General features: G+C 43.7%; 1 protein-coding gene and 1 long non-coding RNA gene across 6 annotated transcripts in view; one reads left to right on the top strand and one right to left on the bottom strand.

The window, feature by feature from the left end:
- The window catches only part of COL12A1 (collagen type XII alpha 1 chain), a 112,666-nt gene extending 98,645 nt beyond the window's left edge, over nt 1-14,021 (bottom strand). For 3 of the 4 annotated variants that reach the window (XM_074368730.1, XM_074368731.1, XM_074368732.1), the window contains exons 1-5: nt 13,634-14,021; nt 10,529-10,636; nt 3,429-3,545; nt 1,518-1,661; nt 1,021-1,077 (exon numbers count right to left, since the gene is read on the bottom strand). In XM_074368730.1, coding sequence (XP_074224831.1) covers nt 1,021-1,077; nt 1,518-1,661; nt 3,429-3,545; nt 10,529-10,601 — 391 coding nt within the window. In that variant the 5' untranslated portion in view covers nt 10,602-10,636; nt 13,634-14,021. The remainder of the gene's footprint in view (nt 1-1,020; nt 1,078-1,517; nt 1,662-3,428; nt 3,546-10,528; nt 10,637-13,633) is intronic. The other variant, XM_074368733.1, reaches the window with a different exon arrangement.
- Nucleotides 13,980-17,928, top strand: LOC141578384 (uncharacterized). Of its 2 annotated transcripts, XR_012508761.1 has the most exons (4): nt 13,980-14,092; nt 15,237-17,069; nt 17,348-17,509; nt 17,592-17,928. It is a non-coding gene; the product is annotated as an uncharacterized LOC141578384 (long non-coding RNA). The 2 variants fall into 2 exon arrangements; XR_012508760.1 differs by having other exon boundaries at nt 14,037-17,069.
- The last annotated feature ends 1,983 nt before the right edge of the window (nt 17,929-19,911 follow it).

Raw genomic sequence — 19,911 nt, 5'->3', positions numbered from 1 at the left:
ATAATAAAAGAAGTATTTGGCTAGGAAGAGGAGGAAAGGGTCTTGGGAAAATTTGCAAACCAATACAAGCTGCATGTCTCAATAATTTTTGCACACTATTTAATTGGCCAATTTAAGTCTATTGAAATTTAATGTTTGGAATAATCCTTTGATTTAGAATAAATATTGATGATTCAGAGAAAATATCTGCATTGTGACTGCATACTATAAACTTCATTTCAGATTATTAGACATCTGAAAGTATGATAAACAGTGAGCTAGAGGAAAAAATCTCCAGATAAAGGGAACTTTGGATTCGCAATCTTTTTATTGTTATCATGGGTCATAAATCCAATTCACAAGGTGCCAAAATTAGGAGTCCAAGAAACCCCTCAAGGCCTCAACCCAGTAACTCAAACAAAGCAGTGTAAGACAAAAGGGGGCTAGAAACTGCAAAACCAGACTCGGTAAAATCGCTTTCATTTGATTACAAATACATCAACTTATCAGAGACATCTTACAGAGACTCTGGAAAAGGTTACAACTGCATGAACTAAGCCCATGTAAACACCCTAGGAATGAGCATAACATACACAGAGACCTAGAAATACATTTTCACAGCAGTGGAATTGCTTAAAACACTATGAGGGCATCCTTCTCATGGTCCAGCCTTGTATTTCTCGTGTATCTGTAGGCTACCACCTATTTCTGCAGTTTGTCTTTGAAAATGAGTTAAGTCCAATGAAGAGCTCTGTTTTTCACCTACTGCCAAAAATCCTGCAGGGAAACTTTAACACAAACAATTCAAAGATTCCCAATAAAAAGAATATTTATTAACTAAAATAAATGGTTAGAAAGTCAGAAAGCAGGTGTTATAACCACTTAGCCATACTACACTACTACATTGTACTTCTTCTAGATAAAGCGCTTAGAAATTAATATAGGAATGAGAGCAAACTATGGATCTACTTGGAACATCTCCTTTATATTATATTTATAACTTCTGCAAATCGGGGCAAAAATATTAAGGGAAATGCTTACTTTGTATTTCTGTTTTTCCAGGTTTCTTCTCCCCTGGCTTCGGGCCACCTGTTTGAACTAAGTCAAAACTTGATTATTATCAAAAGGAAATAAACCCATACAAACACTTCCTAAAAGAAAATAAATATGTCATCTTTCACCATTGTCTTTCAAATGCATGGTCCATTGCCCAGCTGGTCGGCAAAGACAGCCAAATAAGCATTCCCTCGCAAATAAATTATTTTTAGTGATATTTTAGATATACTTCAAAAAGGACATTAATATAACTGCCTGGCAAAGTCCAATGTTTAAATAGTTTTCATTTATAACATTCTTGCTGCTCCCAGAGACCGGGATTATAAGTCAGGAATGAATTATTCATATCCACTAATAACTAGGATCATAGAAAGAATAGTTAACACTGATAATAAATTAACTGCATAAACAAATTAAATTGTAAAGTTGGAGAGATCTTCTGCAAAACGGAAGGTATAAAAGTGTTTGATAAGTGTGCTTACTTGTTAGTTGGCCTATGACTGGTACACTTTCTTCTACTTCATTATATGAAGTGATTGTCACCACATACTCTATTTCAGGTATAAGCTCTGATAATAAGGTTTCAGTGGTACTAGCTGCAAGGGTAAATTCTTTAGTGGGCCCATCTGGAAATAGAGAAAAAAAAAATATCAATATGACAAAGTATCTTTCACATGTAACATAACACAATATAATGTAACTCCCAGGCATGCTCAAAATCTGAAAAATGCAAAATATACATTTTTTCCAGAATATCCAAACATTATTTTTCCAAAACCAAAACTTTGAATTCTAGAAATTGGATACATTGGACTGGCATTGCCTTTACCCCTTACAATCATGTTCAATATTCGTTTGTTTGAGGACGCAAGTATTCCTCTAGATTAAAGGTCTACCACAATATTAAACTAAAAAAAACTTTCATAGATAAAATTTTTGTAAGTGAGATTATAAATCAAAAAAAATCATTCAATTTTAGATTATGGATTGGGGGAGAGCACAAGAAGTAAAAGAGGGATGAAATCAACTCAAGGACAACAAACCTCAAAGACTAAAATGAACGTCCATGGGAAACAGCATCCTCATCTACAGAGGAAATGCATTCTCCATACTCCAGTGGGGGCATTTCCTAACGGTGGCCACAGTCGTCTGAACTGACTTAAGGTTCAGTGCACTGGGTGTTTGCTTATATATTGACAATTATGCACTTCCTGCTAGATTATGTTAATCCTCAGTTCAGTCAGGAAACACTGTAGTTCTTAGGGCCTAAGTGACTTTTAAATTCTTAATTATATTAAATTTTCATCAAAACATGAACAATCAAAAAGGGTAACAGTTCTAATAAAACCCTGGGGAATGCTCTTGGTTTACATGTGAAGCATTGCAGAACCAACCAGGGTCCCCATGGGACAAGACTCCAGGTCTCCGCTGGGTTGGGTGGACCCAGTGTCAGTTTTTAGAGTATAGGAGCCAGTCATTTCCAACATCTGGAAACTGGATAAATTCTTTTCCAACTGCTTTCCTGCTTTGGAATGAATGAAATAGTTCACTACGAATATGTTGAGGAAGAAAAGATTCGAAGAAGAAAAAGTAAGTTCTTGATCCCTTTATAAGTTCTCAGATCACACCAAAGAGAAAAAAAAAAAGTTTCCCAATTGCCTGATAAATCAAGATTTAAAGTCATTGATATTTTTAAAGGCCATAAATATGAGGATAAGTTATGTTGACATCATCCATCTCTTCTGTCGACTTCTTCCTACTACTCAGCCAGTGTTAGTGGAAATGGTTACTTTCCCATTTCATGTTACAAATAAAAGTTAATCAACAGAGATTGGTTTTTTCACACTTAGGCAACATCATGAACACTGAAGAAAACTCTTAGAACAACCAAAACAAGCTTTTTTTTCCCCAAAGACTCTTAGCCTTAGGATCTACAGAATCCACCTAGCCAAAGTAGATTCTCGTCTTCCATCATGGCGGCTCACTGTTATCCCTGAATAACGTTTCCTGAATACGAAGGAAGTAGGACACTAGGCAAGGTGTAATGACTCACTTCATCATTGGTCACTTTAAATGTTGGAAAGATTACGTGATTCAAGAAGAATGCCAAGAAATGATCCTTCTATTTTGTAAAATCAAAGATTATCGGCAATATTCTGATCAAGGGAAAAAGTCTCTTTTTAATAACAGCTTAACACAGTAAACAAAGCTGATACTATACAAATATAACAGTGGGGACTAGGCTGGAAATCTGCAGATCTGAGTCCACCAAGTATCTCATGACACTGGCTAAATCCCTCAGGTTTTCCAAATCTTACAATGAAATGTAAGCAGGGGAAAGATTAGACATCTTTGATGTCTCTGTCCTAAAACCCCAGCATCTCAGAACTTACCCGTTGTAGGCTCCACTGTTATTTTGTAACCCACAATTGGATCAGCTGGTCTGGCCCATGACATATGAACAGTATTTTCATCTATAATTTTAAAATTCAAGTCTGAAGGTGGGTCAACTGCAAAAGAGAGAGTTGACATCAGTTACATTTTCCAACATCACCAAATGGTCAATTTAATAAAGAATTGTGTTGAGCAAAGCTTACTAAAATTGTCTTTGCATAAATTTGTTTCCAACAAATATAAAAGATATCTTGTTGGATAAGAATAAAATTAAAAGCTGACAAGATATGACAAAACATCAGAGAGTATACATATTACAGAAGACAGCACAAAACACTTTGGATTCTTGAATTGCTAGGTCATCCAAGAATGGCCAGCAAAATCAAGCATAATAGAAACATATTTGGATACAAGTACATACAGGTACAATGAAATCACATATAATCACCACATATGCAAACAATTCACATAACAATTAAGGAAATTTCAATACATGCTGAGTGCATTTTAAATAAGCATGCCAATCACAACCTGCTCATAACCATAGAAGTTAAGTTAGAACATTGACATAATACTTTTTTTTCCATAATGTAGAAAAGAATCAATGTTTTGGCTCATTCTCTGCATCAATGCCTTGCTATTAATTTTTGTTTGATGATTTCTCAATCCATGGCAGAGATGAAAAGTGCATTTTAATGAGAAGGAGGAATCATGGGAAATTTAGCACTGTTATGTCTCACAAGGAAATATACATTTAAATGTATATTCATATTCATATTGACCAATATTCAAAAATAGTAATACGGGATGTTAATAATTTGTAAGCATATAAAGAGTGACATACAGATGTTTATAAAACTAATATTCAGCCTGTTTACACCAATTTGCTGTATGTTTGCAAGGTGTAAACCAACACTGTTATTTTCCTTTGCAGCAGGTATACTCCATACTAGAAGAGGCATTTTAAATGAAAATGCCAGTATGGTCCTTTACAAAACAATGGTTAATTATGAAAAGACAACATCAATGTGTATTTATGGACATTTATTTACAGAACTTAAAGAAAACAGTGAAGAAGGGTCAGCAATCTGAAGACATGACTGCGCATATATCTTGGAGAAGTCAATGACAGGGATAATTGAAAAGTACAGAAAGCAATAGTTTACATACAAAACTGTACAGCATCATGCACGTGTCAATGAAATGTTGACTCATTTTTAGTTTCCCACAATGAACGAAAGCCTCCATGTACAATAGTCATTACACAAAGACGTTCCAGAAATATTTTATAATGATATTCTCTCTGCAATGTTCATGCCTCATCATGCAGCATTGTACTGACTCACTGTCAGTGCATGGTCAATGTATTAAAAATTATTATTCTTGAAGCCGGTCAACACAATCAGATGACTTTCCACCATACCCTTCTTAAAGTGTTTCAGATTGAAAGTATTCCTTGTGAGTCAGAATTTTTGCATTTGTTTTGAGAGATTGCAATCTTTTTTTAGGTCTTCCTAGCGGTCAATTGAAATATAGTAGTAGCTTTGAGAAATGAGTCATAGAATTTAACTGGGGTTAGGGATTTCTGTAACATTAATAGCACATTTTAATGGAAATAATACAAATTAAGCAAACATTTGTTTTAACGAACTGCTGCTTCCAACTGTAGGAAATGGCTTTTTATTTTTCTTGGATACACTAGTAATGGAATGAATGTTATTTTCTTACTATCCATACACAGGCAGTGAGATTAGACTATTAATCTACATGCATAGTTTAATTATTCAACATTCTGCTGTCCATAACCATCTTGCGAGGTTTAGCCATAGTTATCACTTAGTATAACAAGCATGCAACAAACGTTAATAGGACAATAGGTATTAAGAATATCATTATAAAATATTGTTCCAGTAGCAATGGCTCAGGACAAATTTAATGCAAAGGCAGACGCAACTGGCCTGAGCATGCTTTTAAAAAAATCAGTACATGGAAAAACAGTACCACCAACCTTGCAAGGAAATTGACCTGAAGCAGCTGACATTAGGTTAAAACTGCTGAGGGCAGCAGCCCACCTTGTTGATTTCCAAATGACCAGGATTCCAGAAAAACTGAAAAATTGACTGTTGGGAAAAGTCTTTAACATTTCAGAGCCTTTTAAGGTGTTCATAGAAACTCCAACGCGGTACTTGGGGATCCGAAGTAGGAAAGAATGGTCGACCAGCCCGTGTACAACAGAGAGCCCTCCCCACTTTCTTTCTTGTCACTTCGATCGCTTGTAAAAACACTTTAGGCTTGCTGTTCTATTTATACAGATTTGTCTGTTTGTTTCATGAAAAAAGATCATAAGGCAGATGCGAGTGTGGACCTCTGTCAACTTGAATCAATGCAAAATGTGTTTTCATTAATTTTGCAGATCTTTTCTTTTATATAAAAATAATTCACAACCACCCTTGCATTGTTACAAGCAGCATGTATGCAGACGCCAGAATATTTCTATTGAGAACTATCTACAGAGGGATTATGATTGCAAAGAGCCAGAGTTGTGTCCAAATAAGAATCTGAACCAAATAAAAAGGAGTAAAATTATCAGTCAATAAGAGAGCAATCAGATAGGTATTCATAAAACCGCATACTGGTAGGAAGAAATGAAATGTTAAGTATTCATAACATTAGCAATTTAATTTCATATTTATAAATAATGCTTTTCATTATCAAAAAGCTATGCTAGGAAAGCTGCATTCTGATGATATCTTTGTTACATAAATGGCAAGATTTAGGTCTTTTTAGGGATGACAATAAGAGCTAGTATTTGCTGAGTATCTATTCTGTGATGGGCAGAGAGCTAGTCACATTATATGTCTCTTTCTCATCTCACAACCGCTCCACGTAGTGGCCTTATCAGCCCTGTTTCACAGACGAGTCAGTGTAATTCAGAAGGGTTAACATGGCTAATAAGCAGCCAAACTTTGACCCCATGGTCTGACGCCAGAGCATACAGTTTTCTACCATACTGGCTTAAACATAAAGAACACGAAATCTTTGAATGAAAGATTAACTTTAGAAACCAATATTGATATGTGTTCGCCAACTAATAGGATTCACAAATATTTCTCTACTCTATAAAGAAACCTGTATTTGATGCCTGGTCAACAATAAATACGTGCTATTTGGACATCTCTGATTCAGATACAGACAGAATAGGGTCTATTAACTTTATACATTTGTTAAAGCCAATTAAAACCAAAGTGTCTATCTTGACACATAATTTTTTTTAAAAATCTTTTTCATTATGGCACCCAAAAGGAAGATATGTCCAAGAGTTTACCAACTATGCAGAGATGGGTGGATGGATGGATGGATGTAAAGACTCATCAGTGGGAGATTAGTCTAGTAAGATTTGATAAGTGTGTAAAATGTGTTAAAGATAAAGGAGAACTGAGAACACACCACAAAAATACCATCTTGATGAACTAGTAAGAACACTAGTCTAACCTTTGTGACAGGAATGCTGAAAAGGTACTCCCCCAGCGGTAGAAACCTTGAGGAATGTGCTAAGTGTGGTTTTACTGATTTATATTTTCCATCCAAAGCTAGTCGAAATGTAATGATCTTTGTCATGACATAAATATTCATTTCATTTGTGTTTCTAAGATACCAAAAATAGCCAGTTGAAAAGTTAAGTATTTCAGACAAGTAACAAATTATTCCATACTAATTATAAAATGTGTTCTCTCATTAAACTGACTGGGTTGACCTGTTTTCAAGCAAGAAAGCAGCACAGTGCTGGCAAACCAGCATGAAACCAGGTCTAGAAGACCTGGGTCTCTCATCTGTGCCTTGTCCCTAAGTAACCGCGTTAGTTGCCTGAGTTATTCAGCCTCTCTGGTCCTCGTTTTCTCACTTGGAAATTGGGAGAATCTGAATAGATGATCTATAAGTTCTCCTCTAGTTTGAAATTTCTGTTATGAGTTAGACATACGATTATACAAATACACATTAATTAGCCTCTAACCTAGACATAAGATAATTAAAGCTTACAGCCTCAACTCACTGATGAATTGAAAATGTCCAGTTGTTCACTATATACTATGTTATATACTATAAACAACCAATCAGATTTACTAAAATTACAAGTCAGTTTTTCACAAAACATATGCTCATCTCAAATTCTAGATTAATTAGAAAGGTGTCTAATTCTCAGGGAATGCTGGCCATTCACCTTTAAATGCAAAATGTTCAGTTTTCTAAATGGCAATTAACATACTATATGATACCTGAACCAAAAATCATTCATATATTCTAGATCTTACAGAGTACTGGCCAAGGTAAAGGTTAATAAAGCTTATGCTATGGCTAAAAACTACAAATACTAAAAGCCCCCCCAAAAAGTCATTTCACCCTTATTTCTATAGGACCAAATACTATCTAATAAAAAATAAAGTTCCTTGTGTAAGTATGTAGAAAGAAACATGACAAAGATTGTACACCTACAAAAAAGGAGAAATGCAAAAAGTGAATGCTGAAGCCTTTTAATGAAAGGTACTAAGCTTTCAACATATAAAAATTAAGTCGAAATTGGCTGGAAAACAGCATGAATACAGGGTACACGTATGAGCTGCAAACAGGAAAGAAAAGTAACTATGGCTATTTGGCTACTTTAGAACTAAGATGGAAACAACACCACAAGAAATAGGGCTGCAAGCTGAATTTTTGAAATACCCCAACAGAAATACTTCACATCTGTCTGCAGCCTATTGTCCCCAGACAGGCCTTGGCCACAAATTTTGTTAGCCTTTCACAGGCTCCTGGGGCCACTTAGTTGGAAATTAACACCAGAGCTGTGCTGTCCAGTCCCAGAGCCACGAGTCCCATGTGGCTATCAGCACTTGAAATGTGACCAGCCCAAATGAAAGGCACTGCAAGTGTAAAATATATACCCAATGTCAAAGACTTAGCACAAAAAAATGCAAAATGTCTCACCAATAATTTTTATATTGATTATACGTTGAAATGGTAATTCTGTGGTTAGATTAGATTAAATGCAATATAAAGACTAATTTCTCAAGTTTCTTTTCCATTTTTTAATATGCCAACCAGAAAATCTGAAGCTACATATGTGGCTTGCCTTTGTAGCTCATGATATATTTCTATTTGATAGTGCCAAACTAGAGAATAAGTCCACCAAAATAGTAAATCTTACTAAAATACCATTATTAAATGCAGGCCTAAGGGGATGAGAGACAAGAAAAGAAACAGCTTAGGAAAGGAAAGGAAAGAGCTGTTTCATGTGGAAATAAACACAAACTTAGAAAGATAAATTACGAGAAATATGGAAATAATCAGTAACGTAGATAGTAAAACATTCTTTTTAACTGCACTTTGCTAACCAGCCATTATCCAATTCAGAACTGATATTTTTTCCACTTACATCATTTCCAACCTAATTCTTGTCCTAAGAACTCGCAATTCTTTCTGATTTTCAAACAACTGTTTTCTTAATGAGCAATAAATAGACCACTTCAGTGAATTATCTAAAAATATCTTTAGCTCAGCTTCCAAAAAGTTCCTCAACTGAAATGCCTTCCTAACAACGACATGGCAGAACATCAGAGACAATCTCATCTGAATACTCCTTCACAGAGGCCACTGTGTAAAGCCTCCACATTCACAAAACATCAGTCAGACTCGAAAGCCAGCAAATTTCCTTCTGTTTTCTAAACATGCTGTACATTTTGAGACTGCTTTTCCTAATCTTAATTTTTTGTACCTGCAGTCTCCAAGTACAGATTCAATAGAAAATTTTAGGAAATCTCAGCGTTGTCATGAAACAGGTCTACCTTCCCATAACCTCTAAAAAAAAAAAAAAGCCACAAACCGCCCCCCGCCGCCCCCGCAACTTCCACACTGTCCTCTCACAGAAGTATTACTGCTTTTCTTCCTCAGCTCCGTCAGGCGTATTTCTTGGTTGAAAAAAATAAATGTATATTTTTTAAGATGTCTTTTATGGTATGACCGCATTTACCTTGCAGAACAGTAACTCTAGTTTGTCAGGTCTCCGGTGATAATTGAGGAACACAGAAGCCCCCATTGGGTTAATACACAGAAAGGGCTTGCTGGGCGAATACTGAGAAATGAATGCATTAAGTGCACACAACAGAGAGAATAAAATAAGGCTGAAAATCTAACAAAAGTCCCTCATTTTCTAGGGGGTGGAGCGTACAGAGCTGTTCGGCAGACCTCGAGGCCAGGAGACCCATCTCTGAGCCTCTGAGCGACTCCGCACTCAGGTCTGAAGCTGAAGGGAAGGAGGGAGGAGGAAGGTGGTGCCCGGCTCGCCAGGCGCCCGCTAGCTTCCTAGACTGAGAACCTTGGCCCAGACCCAACCGGTCTGCGTGGGGCTGGGGCTGGGGCTGGCGCTGGGCTTGGTCCGCGAGTCTCCGAGCCCAGCGAATCAAACAAGGACAGCAGCGACCCCGGGCCTCGCGAACCCACCCCGGTCCCCTGGGTCTCTGCTTGTCCCCCATTCCCTGGGCAGTTTGGCTGCTGCCTCTTTGGCCGGCACCGTCCGCCTGGCAGACTGAACTCCCCACAAAACACACAGACGCGCAGAGCCGGCGGGGTGGGAGTCTTTTATTTCGTGCTGTCAGCGAGGTCGCGGCCCCGACGGAGCCAGGTGGTCCCCAGCCACGCGCACGCCAGCGTGCCGGCGCGCCGGAGCTCCTGGGTACCACCCGGAGGTGTCCGTTCGGTGAGCCGGGTCAGCCGTCGCCCCCTCCCGGACGGCTGGTCCTCTCCGAAGGCGGTAGTGTCGGTGGCAGTGTGGACAGCACACCGCAGAGACAAGCGCAAAGAGACCACACAGCACTGTACGCAGTGGACTAAACAGAACACGAAAAAGCGGGACCTGACAGCTGGGAAACGGACAAACCTTAGGAGGAGGAGGCGGCGTTTCTCCGGAGAGGAGAACCCGGGAGAAAAATACGAAGTGCAGGGAAAACAGCAAGCAAGAGGCCAGAAAGGTTTGCCTTTTTTTTTTTTTTTTTTTTTTTAACTCTCTAGAATTCTGCATTGTCACAGGAGAGGAGGAAGAGCCTTTTACCTTCTGCCTCAATGGAAGACAGGAGCAGGGCCGCGCCCAGGGCGGCGAGCGCTGGGGGTAGCGTGGTCCGCATGCTCGGCCTCCGGGCTCACAGCCACATGAAGGGACCTGCGGGAGGAAGCAGTGACCGCATCAGAACCGGGCACGGGAAAGCCTAGAACCAGGTTAGAACTGGAGCCTGGACTGGAGCCAGGACCCGATCAGATCTGCCTTAATAATCACAGGGCCCAGCCCAGCATATAATGGGCCTATTGTGGAGCAGGGGAAGTCGAGTTCATCTACAGCAATTTAATCATGGCACTAAGGGGGCGTTCAAGTTTAAAAAGGGTCCTGTTTTCCTGGAGGCTGGTCCTGCTTAGCATCCCGGGTGAAGGCCTTACCAGGCCCCACATGACTTCATCCTGCCTGAGTGATGGCTAATTCAGGGGTCATTTTATCCCTGACTCAACTAAATGTCTCTTCCAGCTGGGATTTTATTTGGAGGGCTGCTTTTTCCTAGCTGATGAACTCTTTAGGTAACTGCACTTTAGTGGTCTCGGGGTAATTTGGAAAAGTATAATAAACCTCTTTTACTCTCTTTTTTCTTCATTTGGTTCTGCCTACAAATATGTAGCTCTTGAAGGTCTGAAATGGATTATACAGAACTATGTAAGTAAGGCCCAAGGGAAACTTGACCCTCCTGCTAGCTGTGTTGTCTTCACATCTGATAAATCTTTCGCTCAAGATGAGGAAAAAACAACTCTGGACTACATAATAAAAAGGCAAAGGCAATAGAAGAGACAAAACACACTTGTCTGTTTTCCCAAGACATTTTTTTTATAAAATTCTTAGGAATAATTAATCTTTTCATCGACCTGTTCGTGTATTCCAGAAAATTACAGATTTATATGCCCCCAAAGAAAACATGCTCCAGAAGAAAATATATTCTCTTCTCATTTTTCCTGAGTCCTTAATTAGGTTATTAATTCCTTAAAACAAAGTCTTATTCATCTTTTGTCATTCCCGGCACACAGTAGGTGCCTAATCCATGTTGGTAGAGGGGAATCTTCTAAAACATTCTAAGCTCCAATTCAGAGACAAAAGCTACTAGCAATGAACTTAGAAGTGGGAAGGGGCCAGAGGCAAAACAAAAAGAGAGCTGACTCTGAGGTCCATAAATTACTGTAAGGCAACAGAGAAACGAAGTCATGCTTGGGAATCCAAAAATAAGCCAAAGTTCGAGCCCTCTTTGAGAAAAGAAACTGACAAGCTCCAACCATGTCTTTCCGAATCATTGACACCATGTATTAGGGCAGCTTTCCTCGGCCTGAGTGTAAATTACATTTTAAATGTCTGATGAACAGCCGTGCCAAATTGCCCAGAGCTCCTTTTTAGGAAGCCAAGATTAAAATTTTGTCGCTGCTCTGGGCATCCAAGATCTCTAGCAATTTCTTCCTAATTAACGACTGTTTGACATTTCTAACCCTTTTCTACATCAGTGAAAAGCGAGAGGTGAGACTGGCCTATTGTTACCGTCATTTGGCCTTAACTTTGCTATAATAATTTCCAACTGCCTTGGCAGTCGTGCTCGCGAGAAGTTAAAATGTTGACAATCGACCCACAGAAAAGCTGAGTGCAAATTTTTTTTAACCGCTCAACTCTCCTCAAAAACCTGTATGGTGGAAGGGCTATTGTCCGGGTCTAGAGCGCCACCTATCGGCTTCCTGACAGCCGCACAACGCATCATGTCTGGTCGGGGTATCTGAACATAGAGACAGTTCAGCCAGCCGGCCAGGCATTCCGTTCATACGTATTAAAAAGAAAGAAAGAAAGGAAAAAAAGTTTTCTCGCCTTTTAGCCAAGACATTTATCTGAACGTCTGAATGTTTAGCAACACTTCATTGAGCATTCTCATACATAAAGTCTGAAAGCGGCCGCCCCTACGTGGCAGCGAGGATTCCCTCACTTCACCCTCATGAATGAAAATGAGTCAGTTGCGGGGGAGGGGGGATGGGATGGGGAGTGGAAGGCTTAAGGGATTCTTCTTCTGCCAACTCGTCCCCTCCCCCGCCCCACTGGAAGAGGCCAATTGCTTTAACTCTCGTGTCAAGCTAAAAAAGGAAATTACACCCCCACCCCCACACCGTGGGGTTCCCTCCAGATCCCGCGCGTGTCACCTCCCTTCGATCCTACCCACGTCGACCTCGACCTTAGTTAGCCAGGGGCGAGCTTAGCTCTCATTTCCTTTCTTGCCCTGTCCCTCCCCAGCTTTCCAGCATACTTTACAAGGCCACGCTGCCCGGGCTGAGGTGCGGGGAAGGGAGTTCCGGAAAGCTCCCAGCGGTCACCTGCGGTCCCTGAGGGTGCCTATTCGGTGTACCTCTCCTGCTTCCTGGCTACTGGTCCCTGCTCCGTAAATACACACACTCTCTGATCCCTACACTCTCTAGGATATGGTATGGAAACTACTTCAGAGGTTCCATGACCCAGACCAAAGCACTCGAGAGGTCGGGAGAGGGTGCTGTCTCCAGAAGCTGGGTAAAGCCGCCCAAAGGTGAGTCCCCTAGAGCTGGACTAACACACCATCTCGGATGCTTTGAAAAGCAAGAGAAGGCGCCTGAGCACTCGCCCAGGAATCTGTCTCCAGATGCCACACACACCCGCGCAGCCTCGACGAGAGGCAGAGCACTCAGCCGGCCCTCCAAAGAATTCCGAACCATGCGTCACTAAAATACCTTCCCCGCGCGCGGGCTGCGCCCTTGCAGCCGCCAGGCAGTGAGCGAAGGGCGGCCACCGAATCCCGCGCAACCTTCGTTCAAGTCGACAGCCTCTCCAGACGAAATGCCTTTACAAACTGGAACACTGAACAGGCTGCTTTGCGCACACACAGCCGCCCTGCATGGGCACTTAAGAAAACCTCCAATTCTTTCTCCCTCAAAGATACAAATGAATCACAAAACCTCATGATACCCGGCAAATCTCAGGCACATCTCCACTCTCACCAGTCCAAACGGTTCCTCACTCGGAATTCTAAGTGGCTTAGAGCGGAGCAAGGAACAAACTAGAAGCTAGTTTCCCCAGTTATCTTTGGAAGGAACGGGGTGAGGGGGCTGGAAGCCGACAGACCTGAGGCGGCAGTGACCGAGGTAGCGGCGGCGACAGCGGCTTCCCGGCGTCGTAGAAGCCGGCGCTCGGGGTGAGCCCTGCACGCCCGGGCAATGGGCGCTGCGCTCCAGGCGCACCTGGCGGCTGCCGGGAGGTGGGCAGCGGCGGGGCCACCCGGGAGGAGAAGGCGGAGGATGAGGATCCCGAGCGGAGCGGCGGGCGCGGCAGGAGAGGCGGAGACGGCTGGGACTACAGCTGCCCGCGCGCGGACGCGTCTGGGGCGGCTCGCCTTCGTCGAGTGGGAAGAGGCTCCGCGCCGCGGGCTACTTAATAGAGGGCTGTTCCCAGCTCTCAGTTTACTCCGTTACGAAACGCCTGAGAAGGTGGACGGCTGCCACAGGGTGATGTATGCTCCTCCGGCGGTGAAGGAGGTCTACTTTTGGGAACGTGTGCATACTTCGAGCATTCCTTCTGCGTGAGGTGGCGATCGCCGTAGTAGCAGTGCCCCGCCGGGGAGAGGGGAGGGGGGCAGGGAGGAGGGAGGAGGAAGCGGGGAGGGGGACAGCCGCAGCCGGGTTCACTGCCAAGGGAAGCCAATGACTCCTCCGCTTGGGGCGGGCTGGGGAGCTCGGGTTTCCCTATACGTGCGATTTTCTTTAATAAATTTATTTTCTAAATTAAGAACAATGGGAGGGAAGTAAGCAACTCTCATTTTAAAAACTGCAACAGTGTGACGGACCCCACCCCATCCTAGCCCCATCTCCCATCATCACCACCTACACCTTTCTCCCCCTCCGTCCTGGGTGCACTTAAAACCGATTTACAGGGTTTCCATTAACTAACTGTCTGTGCACGCGGCGCGCCTTCTGTCTTTTTCAATCTCGGGCTATTGGAAACGCGGACAGACGCCTGCGCGGGGCTCAGCGATGGGATGGCTTTCCCAGTCCTGTCTCTCTCCCCTGGTGCTTCGGAACGGAACTTAATTTAAGCCAAGAGAGAGGGCAAGGAACGCTATGAAACCTAGGGATCCTCAGAACTGGATGCCTCTCAGGAACAAGTTCCATCCACCGTAGAAATTTCTCACTTGGGCCAGAGCAAAACCTGGTCCCGAAGCTTCAGACTGAAAACTCTGCCCTTAAAGTCCCCAGGGTAAAGGCGACAAAGGGGAGTAAGTTCCCCACGGCCCCCACTGCTGGGAGCCGGAGGCCAAATGTGGGGCTGATATTCTGCCAGCACCTTCTCCTCGTTTTGCTGCCCCCTCCTTGCTCTGCCCCACCCCCTTGGCCCTGAGCGGGGACCCTGGCACTGAGGGGTTTCCAAATCGTACTAGACGCAGGGGAGGAAGCGAGGGGCTCTCATACTGTGGCATCAGAAAAGCGCTTCAGGAAAGGTTCAGATTACATACGTCTGCGCGCTCAGCACAAGCCCTGCGCCTTTTGGCCTCTTGAAGCCCAGGGTTTACTCCTGCAAGTTTAAACTACGGGGGTGGAGGACGGGGCGTTCGGAGAGGAACGCAGGAGCGGCGTCCCTGGAATTAACCGCCCGCAACAGAAGAGCAGGTCTTGTGGCCAGGCCTCTTCCCTGTTTGATCTGACATCTGCTGATTTGGCCTTCCCTCCACCAGGCATGACAGTCTCCGAACTTGTCTTTAGAATGACAAGAACTTGCAGGGCGGTCCCCTGCACGCAGCCCCACGCACAGGCTGCTCCAGCGAAAGCCGGAGGAAGCCAGGGAGAAGACTGGAGAGAGAATGGAGGAAAATGGGAATCGCCACCTCTGCACATTCCCCGAGTACGCACAGCCCACTCAAAGTCCAGCTGGGAGCTCACACAAAGAGCCCACACACGCGCAGTGCACAGGCCTTTCCCCGTTCAAACTCTCACAACCTCGGTGTCTGGCACAAACGCCCTAGCGCCCCGGGCGTGAATAACCTGACGTGCACCCGGCCCCCGCCAGCGCAGCCCGCGGCGATCACTGGGGTACCAGTGAGCCCGATCCCCAGCCTATGGAAAGCCAGCCTCCGCAGCCCAGCCAGCCCCTCACCCACACTCTCACTCCACGCCCCCTTCATGGACGCACGTGGGCGGGTGGCAACCTTCGGGACAGCTCGGGAACAGAGAAATCCTGGCAGCATCCGTCAGGTCACCCGGGAGTGCTGCGCTGCGGCCTGGACCGGCCAGGGACGCCCCTGGGAAGCTCACACCCCTGTCTAGAAAAGGAAAACTGCTGCCTTGCACACCAGCCCAGGCTGGCTGGAGTTTGCATTTTGTCCAGGTGGAGTGTGTGTGTGTGTGTGTGTGTGTGTGTGTGTGTGTGTGTGTGTGTGTTTGCACATTCTCGAGCGCGCGCGCACGCTTTTTCTTTATGCATTAAAAAAAAAAACTTGTGACGGCAATGTTGTTGTCTAGGATGTAACGTAACTCTGGATCTCGATATTCTTGGTTTAAATAAAGTTCTCTCCTTATTTTGACCTTGAGCTGCAAATGCATCTATCCTCCGGGGAGTCGAGCAGTCCGGTCACGCTCCGGGGAGTCGAGGGCAGTGGCAGGCGTCCGCTTCCGGGGGCTGGAGGCCGCAGACTGGGTGGAAGAGACGTCTGCCCCAAAAGGACGCGCATTGGGCCGCTCTCCAACCCCGCGCGGCAGCTAGAGGCTCGCGTGGCCTTCCTCTCTTGCTCAAAGCAATCTTGTTCACATACTTAAATTTAATGCGTTTGAAAATAGTTGCTGCAAAAGAAGTGTAGGTAACTAAACGACCGGCCGCTACAGCCCTCTCTCCCTCAGAAAAAAAAAAAAAAAAAAAAAATGATCCCTACGCAAAACTTCCAGAACAGGATGAGAGAAGGGAGCGGACACCCGGGGCGGGAGGTACACAGACGCATATTCACGAAGTAATCCAAGCACAAGCTTTCCCAACGGACAGGAGTGCAACTCAAACGCATCCAGAGGTGCACTTCGGGGGGGGGGGCCTCCCAGCATGCAGTCTACACTGTTTGGCCTCCGGGGGCTTTTCCGCTGGTCTCCCAGTATCGTTAAGTGGACAAATGAGTAAAAAAAATGTGTAAACCCTCTTCCAACCTGTGCCCTTCAGTAGTTCTTAATACCCCTTGGAACCCGTTAATATTTGCAACAAAATGATACTTATCGACTGAGGCAGAGCTAGTTGGATCTGTTTAGTTTGGATTTTTCTGTGGTTTTTATTCCTCAGGCTACATCCCGGGATCTCCCTCATCTCACTCTCCCCATCTACTGGTGGGAACCTCGTCTCCCTCCGACTCCTGGGTTCCCGGCGGGTCCCAAGCTTCAGATTTCTTGTCCGATAGCGCAACCTAGCGGTCAGCATGGGCCCTGGCGTCGGAGGTCAAAGTTATAGAACGTAGAGGCTGGAAGTTGACGGGTTTGGATGATTTTTGGAAAATGTGTCATCCATCTATCTGACTCCCAGGATGGACTGAAAGGTGACAGAATGGAGGCACGAGTGGGGAGATGACAAATTTTCCTTGTGCCCTGTAATTGGCCACCTATAGAAATTCTTGACCCAAGGCTGCTACCGAGGTTCTGGTCAGGGGTAGATAAAGGAAGAGGTGCTAATTTCAGGTCACAGAGCCCCCCTTGACTTCCGTAAAGGCAAAAGCAGCCTCTTCATTGATATTTGAGGGGTTAACACAGCCAGCTTCTCGGCCATTGGCCATAGCTGTTTCCATCGCAAATTCTTGCTGATTTCTTTTGTGTGTAGGGAAAGAGAAACCTGGGCTTCGCGTGCACTGATCGTCCAGCTCTCAGGGCTGCATGTGGGCTGTCCCCAGAGTGAGCTTTGAGGTGTGAAGAGAGGAGGTGGTGCTGCACCTGCGCAGATTCTCAGAGGCAAAGGCGGTGACAGCCGGAGTGCAGAAAAGGGGTATCTGAATCCTCTTCTTTAGATCCCCGTTCACTACACAGGTTAAAACATACTTACCAACACTTTCCGTGTGTTTGTCCAGAGCCAAGACTGGAGCAGTGGCCGTAGAGATCACTCCGCAGACGCCTCGCCCTCAAAATTCTATCACGTAACACCTGGGACATCTGAAGCAACTTCAGGTGGGGCCCACTTAAATCTCCCAAGAGAGTCTGCCTACAAAATGTTTTAACATGAAAAGTGAGAAGCAGCGGACAGCCACTCGCTCTGCACCAGCAAAGCTGAGGACTCGGAGACCAAAGCCATCCCTAAAGGAGGGGAGAGGGAGGCAGTGCACTCCTGCCTTCCCGACAGGTTCTGCTTCTTCACAAAGGACAATTTCGTATGTATTTACATGCAATATAATGTATATGTGCAGTCAAACTGTAATAGTTCTACATAATAAAACTGAAAAAAGAAAAATTGACTAATTAATTGTTTAAAAAAAAAAAAAAAAGCAGACAAGAGCCCAGATTTGGGATGCTCTTGAATGTGGAATGCCCCCTCTGGTGGAGAGAAGAAAAAGGGTGGTCATTATCAGCTAGAATTCATTCTTTATTTTCACCTTGAGCTTTCATTCAGCAAATGCTGTAACTCTAGTCACGATGTTCACTAGGAAAGGTGAGAGGGTTTTTTTTTTTTTTTAAGGCAAGTTGAAAAGAAAAACCTGTCCATAAAAATCTTCAATGTAGTAACGGAGACCAGAAACACGCATAAGCAGGAGTCAAAAGTTTCAAGAGAGGTCTGGAGACTGTGGACTTGGAAGCTGAAACGCCAATACGAAAAACAGTTTGGGTGGAAATACATGGTACAGGGAAATAAGATAAATGACATCACAGAATACAATCAATTCAATCCACAATTCAGAACATTTCACAGGGAAAAAAAATCAATTTTCCCACAAACCAATTTCTCTGTAAATTAATCTCTCCACGCACCGATGACAAGAAAAAGAGGAGGAAAGAGGAGACTGTTAAGAAAAAATATTCAGGAGCCATTACAGCCAAACAATAACAAGGACAATGTTAACAATAGTTGTCAAGACCTGTGAAGGGTCTGAAATTGAATCACACTTGCAAGCTAACAAGTTACCCTGCTGCAGTGTCATGGATGCTGGCAGAACACACAAGGAACCAGAGACAAAGGGCAGCAGCAGTAGTCAGATTATCCTGCTTTGCTGTTCCCCAAGCCCCAATTCCCACCGCGTGATGCAAAGAGGGCCCAGTGACCTTGTATTCTCAGTGGCTACATTAAAGGATCTGAATCTGAGTGTGGGGAACTCAAGTCTTTTACAAAGGCAGTAAGCCTGCCTGACTTTTGCCCTGAAAAGAGCCATTATCTTTGTTACACTGAACAGTAAACAAACTTGCCCTTTGCTCTTCCAAGGCTGCTAGTGTACAAACACCCTAGGAGAAACCATCTGGAACCAAAGCAGCCAGTGCCTCTGCTCAAAAGACTCAGAATCTCAAAAGACACAGATTCTCAAAAGACGCAGAATCAAGAGAGACCCACGGAGAAATGTGTTCAGACAGTCAGCACTGGTGGGAGTTCACAGAAGGGAGAAAGTGCAATATAATGAGGTGGTCCCTGAAGAATTTCTGGAGGAGGAAGACTTTAAAGGACTAGAAGTGAGCATTCCAAGCACCAGATTCAAAATAAGAAGTTGAAAAAAATAGCAAAGGATAGGAAACGTCTTGGGCAATAAATAAAGCAGAGTTGTTTTTGCGGAAAGTTTGCGAACACAACCAGAATAGCAGTGCTGCTTGGAAGTAGCTGAGATTCTGGAATTTCATCCTTTAAATGTGATACTTTACAGAGTGTATTCCAGACACTGCACAAAGCATTTTCTACATATTAGTTCATGACATTTGATTTTTCTTTCCATGCTATGGGTGAGGAATTGAGGCTTAGAGGAGTCAAGGGATTTGCTTGCTAATTTCAGAACCAGCATCTGAATTCTGCTTTCTGACATCTAAGCCCATGGTCTTTCCATTATAGTAAAATAAATGCTTGTTAAAAGAAAGAACAATTTTTTAAAACTTTTTTTAAAAAAGCCTAATCTGGCAATGGGGCTCACAGTTAAGTGGTGAGAAGACAGAAAGCTACCGATAAACTATTAGGAAAAAACCCTACAAGGCTCTTGACCATACAGAAGTCACCTCTAAAGCCATGGAGTCACGTCCTCCTAAAGCTAGCCTGCCTGCCCGACCCCCTTAATTCCCCCATGGCAGCGTCACACTTCCAGTCATCTGACTTTGTTTTGCTTGGTCATCTTAAGATATTTTCCCATCCTTGCTTCCTACAGCCACTCCTCCTCTTTGAATGCCACTGCTGTGACCACCGTGCTAGGGACCCTCTGCATCTCC

This window comes from Camelus bactrianus, chromosome 8 (assembly GCF_048773025.1).
Source record: "Camelus bactrianus isolate YW-2024 breed Bactrian camel chromosome 8, ASM4877302v1, whole genome shotgun sequence".
NCBI lineage: Eukaryota > Metazoa > Chordata > Mammalia > Artiodactyla > Camelidae > Camelus > Camelus bactrianus.
This window is presented reverse-complemented; position numbering and strand designations above follow the sequence as displayed.